Here is a 6516-nt window from a genome sequence, read left to right as displayed (position 1 = left end):
CAGGCGGGAATCGAACTCATGTGGAAGCGGCTTTAGATTCTCAGTGCTGTGCTTTAACCCGCTGCGCCACCAGGGAGGGCCTACTTTGTTTTTATTGAGACTTTTTCTAGATCTTTGTGATCAGTCCCTTATCAGTTGTATTGTGTGTAAGAATTTTCTCCCAATTAGTGGGGTGTCTCTGTTTTGGTTGATGTCTTTTTGGCTGTACAGAAACTCTTTAATTTGTTGTAGTCCCAGCTGTTAAATTTTTGCTTCACTAATTTTGCATTTGGGGATGTGTCATGAAAGATGTTACTGAGATGTATGTTATGTAGTGTTTTGCCTATATTTTCTTCAATATATTTTATAGTTTCGGGTCTTCTATCTTAATTCTTTAATCCATTTTGAGTTGGTTTTTGTCCAAGGGTGAGGTAGTAGTCTAACTTCATTTTTTTGCATGTAGCTGTCCAGTTTTCCCAGCATCATTTAACCATTTATTGAACAACCTGTCCTTGTTCATTGCATAGTCTTTTTTTTTTTTTTTCAGATTTATTTATTTTTTGCAGAATTCAGGTACATGCCAGAGGTGTGGGATGTGAGAGGATTCACCAGAGACAGAATGGGGAGCAAAACAGGCAGATGTACTAAAACACTGCTGAGGGGAGGCTGGGTCAGGAGAGGTCTGCCGCACCATGTGGGTTACCTCCCCACCAGGGATGGAACTTGTGCAGCAGTATCTGCGATAGCTTCATTGTGTCGCCAGGGAGAGCCCTCATTGCCTATTCTTTGCTTCTTTGTCAAAGATTAGTTGTTCATATATGTGTGGCTTTATTTCTGGGTTTTCTATTTGATTCCACTGGTCTCTGTGTCTGTTTGAATATAATGCACTTTTAATTATTGTTGTTTTGTTGTAGAGTTTGAAATCTGGAAGTGTGATGTTCTCATTCCCTTTCTTTTTTAGTCAGGAGAGCTTTGGCCATTTGAGGTATTTTTGTGGCTTTGGAGATAGTATTTTACAGTCAGTATCAAAGCTACCAACCTGTTTTATCCTCTTTCATCCTATTTTCTAGTTCTTTTTTACTTTTGATGTTTATGGAATGTGGATTTCTTTTGTGTGCTCTTTTCATTAAGATCTATAGAACTGTTTCTTTTATTGGCTCAAGAATACTTACAACTGTGATCCATTCTCTTCTTTTAGAAACTACATTTAGACGTGTGAAATATTTTCCTTCAGTTCTTTTTATTATTTAAAAAATATATTTTGAATAGGCAAACAGCATTATTGACTTTTGTTTCATACATAATATTCCAGGGTTCTTCAGCCTAATTATCTTTAAATAATGGATTGTGTAATATATAAAACCTGAGAGGAACTGCTGTTACAAAGGGCATTCACCTAAAAAGTAATGTATATATAGAGAGATTTGATCAGACCCATGAACAAAATTTTTAAAAGGAGTCATAATATACAATAGCAATTATCAATAACTTCCTTCAAGTTCTATTTCCATTAGAAGTTGACTCAATTCAGTTTGCTTCATTCTTGAAAGCCTTATCCAAATTCTCCACAAGATCTGGAACTTCATTATCTTCTACAATAACAAATGGTGCCTTTACAACCAGATTCTTTTTTTGTTGTTAAGATTTATTTGTCCACACAGAACTGGGGTACAGGCCAGAGTTACAGGGGCGGTGAGAGGATTCACCAGAGACAGAGTGGGGAGCAGAACAGGCAGACTGACAAGTACACTGCAGAGGGGAGCAGCGGGCGGGGAGAGGTCTGCCGCGCCATGTGGGTCACCTCCGGTGCCAGGGATCAAACTCGCACTGAAGTGGCTGCCACTGGCTTGCAGTGATGCACGCTTACCCATTGCACCATTAGGGAGGGCCCCCCCAACCAGATTCTTTGGACTTAGCTTCATTCCATTTCTTTAGACAGACTGTTTGCACCAAGCAGTTTTAAGATAATGGGTAGCATTTCTGTTAGCTGCTTTGTTTCAATATAGCCTATAATGATGAAAATTCTTGCTGGTGGAGATGCATGAAGTGTACAGATGTTAACGTAGATCACTGTTACCATCTTCTTTCTGTGAGTAATACCTTTCCCATCAACATACACATGTGCCTTCAGTTTGGCAAATTTCTCCTGTTTAGCGATAATTTTTGTTGTTGTTTTGCATTTTGTTGGAATGGAAAAGAGCCTGTGTAGGAAATTAGGGGTGAGTTCAAAGGGTCTCTGGCAAACCAGCTGAGATTAGGTGCACACATGTTGTAACACAAGACAGTAGCTAGAGCTGTTTCTGTCTTTTAGAACCCTGTGATATTTTCTGTTCATTTCTTTGCCTCTTATATATATATAAGTTCTCTGTACTTTTTGTATTTTTAGATTTTTACCTATGTCATATTTGTTCTTTAACCTTTCCATTAAGTATAGTAATGATTCTAGCCTCATCCCCAATTCTGTTTATTTCTGATGTTGGGAAATGGTATCTTGGAGATCTTGCCTATATTTTGAGAAACCAGGGATACTTACTCTCCAGAGTGTTGTTATGTTGCAGTTGGATACATGGAAATAAGAATCTCTTTGCCACAGTTCCCATCATTAAGATGATATTTTAAAAAATTTTTGAAGCAGTTAATAATTTTGAAGGGATGGTTCTAGAGGTAAAGGATATATAAGGATATAGATGCTTATTCAGTCCTGAGTGCTAATTTCTTATATTGCTAGGGTGTTCCCACAAATGTACATTTCTTAGAGTTTCTAAATGATATTCATGCTATTGGTTGATAGAATATGCTGAGAACCACTGCACTAGATGATGGATTTACTTTTGGTTTTAACTCTTACTTTTGAATATGATTATATTTAGCTTGGTGATCTTTTTACTAATACTCAAGAAAAAGTATTATACAGTTTCCTTTAGCATCAAAAGTTTGTTTATAATCATGCATTATGGTAATGTTTTATTTTAGTGATCACTCAGGATATGTTCGTCCAGTTCCAGTACCACGCAGTTTAAATAGCGATATTTCCTACTTTGGTGTTGGGGGCAAGCAAGCTGTTTTCTTTGTTGGACAGTCAGCCAGAGTAAGTAAAAAGGACTTCTTATAAATAAAAGTTTATCAAAATATTTTCAGATTGACTTTGTCTAAATGTATTAATCAGTTTATCCTTTAGAAATTTTTAATGCACTATTTTTATATTATAATAGTTTATTTTTACATCACTTTGTGCCTTTTTCCATCTCAGTTGTAATCCCCATGGACTTCCCATCACAAAATCTCCCATGTGCCATCACCATGGTCCTGTGTAATGCACTACCTTTTTTTATACATAATAGTTTTATTTTTACATCATTTTGTCCATTTTTTCATCTCAGTTGTAATCCTCGTGGGCTTCCCATCACCAAATCACCCTATGCCATCACTATAGTCCAGTGCATTTACCTCTCCCCACTGTTTTTGATCCCATTCCCCACTCCACCCCCATAAAATGTTTCTGGTATATAGCTGTTCATTATTATTTTTGTCACCTGGTCCGTTATACTCCTGCTATGAGTGAAACCATCCAGTATTTTCCCTTTTCTTTCTGGCTTATTTTACTAAGCATGATCTTTTCCAGCTCTGTCCATGTTGCTGCAAAAGACATGTGTTTCTTATTTTTGGTTGCTGAGTAATATTCCATTGTGTATGTGTAGCACATCTTTTTAACCCAATCATCCACTTTTGGGCATTTGGGCTGTTTCCATATCTTTCCAGTTGTAAATAAGGAAGCAATAAGACATGGGAGTATAATGCACTATTTTAAATATTTAACAGATGATAAGCAAGCCTGCAGATTCCCAGGATGTTCATGAACTTGTGCTTTCTAAAGAAGATTTTGAGAAGAAAGAAAAAAATAAAGAGTCAATATATAGTGGATATATAAGAAACAGAAAGGTACAATACATTTTAACTCAATAATTGTAGATTTATTACTTTGTATGGATAATAGCATAAGAAAATTTTTCCTGACTAATATCTTAGATTTAATGCATATTTAAAAATTTGAGGCTATGGAATATTTAAATTATTTGATTTTCATTCTTTTTCCTTTAGTCACATGAATAACAAAAGTTATCCTTCCTATGCTTTCTCAGGCTGGGAGTTTTCAGACAATAAGTTGTCTCTTGCTGAATAAAGTTTCCTGAAAATTACTCAAAATTATAAACTTGCACTAAATTTGTATCTCTAATTTTTTTTTTGTATAATAGTCACAGAAAAAAGAGTTGGAAACAGTAATAGGGAATTAGATTGTCAGCAAAATAAAGGTAGTGACAAATTTGCATTCAAATTTTAATTTTAATAAGAAGCATGTTAATTTTGTTGGGTAACAATTTACCCAGTATTTTGGAATGTAGGTTTTCCCTTTTCAGGTATAGTTACTGTACCACAGCAACACATACAGTACACCACCTTAGAAGGTTGTACTACCTCCCTGCTTTATTCTCATACCCATCCCCTTCCCCTTCTGTATGCCTCAGTTAGTCTGAAGTTTTCTTTTATTGTGGTGTCTTTGGTTTTGGTATTAAGAGTCATGTTGGCCTCATAATAAAACATAACTTAGATTTTGAATTTGTCTTTGTTTGGCTTCTCTATAGTCCACATATAAGTGACACTAGCATTTGTCTTTCTCCTTATCACTTATTTCACTCAATAGAATCAGGCTATAGTCATCTTGCCACAAATGTCACGAGTCTGTAATCTTTGGTTGCTCAGTAGTATCCCACTGTCCCATTTGTATGTATATCACATCTTCATGGTTTGCTCATTTATTTCGGCATTTAGGTTGTTTCTATATTTTGGCTATTGTAAATAGTCCTGCAGTAATCATGAAAGCACAGTTTTCCTCTAGAATTAGTGTTTTTGTTTTCTTTTAGCAGATACCTTAGAAGGGAATTATTGGGTCTTACAGTAGATCCCTTTTCACATCTTCAAGAAACTCCATACTTTTCCCTGGACTAGTCTATATCCTCACCATCAGTGTAATAGAGTTCCTTTTTTCCTACACCCTTGCCAACCCTTTTGGGGGGAGGAGGTGTGAGTCATTTTCACAGGTTTGTGGTTGTATTCCCTTGTTTTGATTTGCAGTTACCTGAAAAGAAATGATAATGAGCATTTTTTTTATGTCTGTTTGCCATTTGTATGTCTTCCTTTGAGAAGTACTGTTTAGCTTTTCTGCCCATTTTTTGATTGAGTTATTTCTTTTCTTGAGTTGTTTGTACGAATTGTGAGTTCTTTGTAGATCTTGGATATCAGTCCCTTTTCAGATATATGGTGTGCAAATAATTTCTTGCATTCAGTGGCTCTTCTTTTTGTCTTAACTGTGGTTCTTTTGCTATGTAGAAGCCTCTTAGTTTGATGTAGTCTCAGTTGTTTATATTCTTTTTGTCTCCCTTACTTTAAGAGATGAGTCCACAAAGATCACTAAAGGGTATGTCATGAAGTGTTTAGCTTTTATTTCCTTCAATGTATTTTATAGTTTCATTTCTGTCTCCAAGACTTGCCCATCTTTAGGTGATTTTTGTTTATGATGTAAGGTGGTCATCTAGTTTCTTTTGCCTGTATCTGTCCCATTTTCCCAACACCATTCATTAAAGAAGCTCCCTTTGTTCAAATGTATATTCTTCGCTCTTTGATGCAGATTAACTGAATATATAGGTGTGAGTTTATTTCTGGACTCTTTAATTCTGTTACATTCTGACATTGGTATGTCTCTTTTTTTCTTGTTCTAGTCTGTTTTAATTAATTATTACACTTTGTAGTATAGTTTGAAGTTTAGATGTGATACTACCATTCTCACTTTTTGGTCATGATTGCTTTAGCTATTTGGGGTATTTTGTGGTTCCATATGAATATCAGAAAAGTTTGTTCCATTTCTTTGAAGAATGTCCTTGAAATTTTGTTGGGATTATATTGAATCTGTCTGTTGCTTTGGATAGGATTATCATTTGACAGTGTTGATTCTTCTAGTTCCTGAGCAAATTATATCTTTGTATTTATTTGTATCATCTCCTATTTTAACAGTGTGTTTTGATTTATATTAGGTCTTTTATCTCCTTTGTTAGGTGTACTCTGGGTACTCAACTTTTTTTGGTGTGAATGTAAATGGGAACATTTTCTTCATTTTTTTCCTTCTATAGCTCATCATTGCATATAGGGTGGCAAATGATTTTTGCATATTAGTTTTATAACCTGCCAATTTACAAAACCTATTGTTTGCTCCCATTAGTTTTTTCAGTATAGTTTTTCCAGTTTTTATTTCTATTGTCATGTTATCTGCTGCTTTTCCAACTTAGATTTTTTTTCCCCTTTTATCTGATTGCTCTAGTTAGGACTTCCAGTTCTGTGTTAAATAGTAGTGATAACCATAGGCGTCCTTGTTTTGTACCAGATCTTAGTGTGAAAACTTAGTTTTTAACCATTGAGAATGATGTTAGCTGAAGGCTTGTCATTTATAGTTTTTATTTTTTATTTTTATTTTATTTATTTTTTTAA

The 6516-nt window shown here is 35.0% G+C and overlaps 1 protein-coding gene across 1 annotated transcript in view; it reads left to right on the top strand.

The window, feature by feature from the left end:
• The window catches only part of SMCHD1 (structural maintenance of chromosomes flexible hinge domain containing 1), a 123967-nt gene that overhangs the window by 26031 nt on the left and 91420 nt on the right, over positions 1 to 6516 (top strand). The window contains exons 6-7 of the mRNA XM_004683766.2: positions 2953 to 3067; positions 3799 to 3918. Of these exons, the coding sequence (XP_004683823.1) occupies positions 2953 to 3067; positions 3799 to 3918 (235 nt within the window). The remainder of the gene's footprint in view (positions 1 to 2952; positions 3068 to 3798; positions 3919 to 6516) is intronic.

The sequence above is a fragment of the Condylura cristata genome, unplaced genomic scaffold (genome assembly GCF_000260355.1).
Source record: "Condylura cristata isolate star-nosed mole 26May11 unplaced genomic scaffold, ConCri1.0 scaffold00016, whole genome shotgun sequence".
Lineage (NCBI taxonomy): Eukaryota > Metazoa > Chordata > Mammalia > Eulipotyphla > Talpidae > Condylura > Condylura cristata.
Note: the sequence above shows the minus strand (reverse complement) of the source record. Positions and strands in the feature narration are given on the sequence as shown.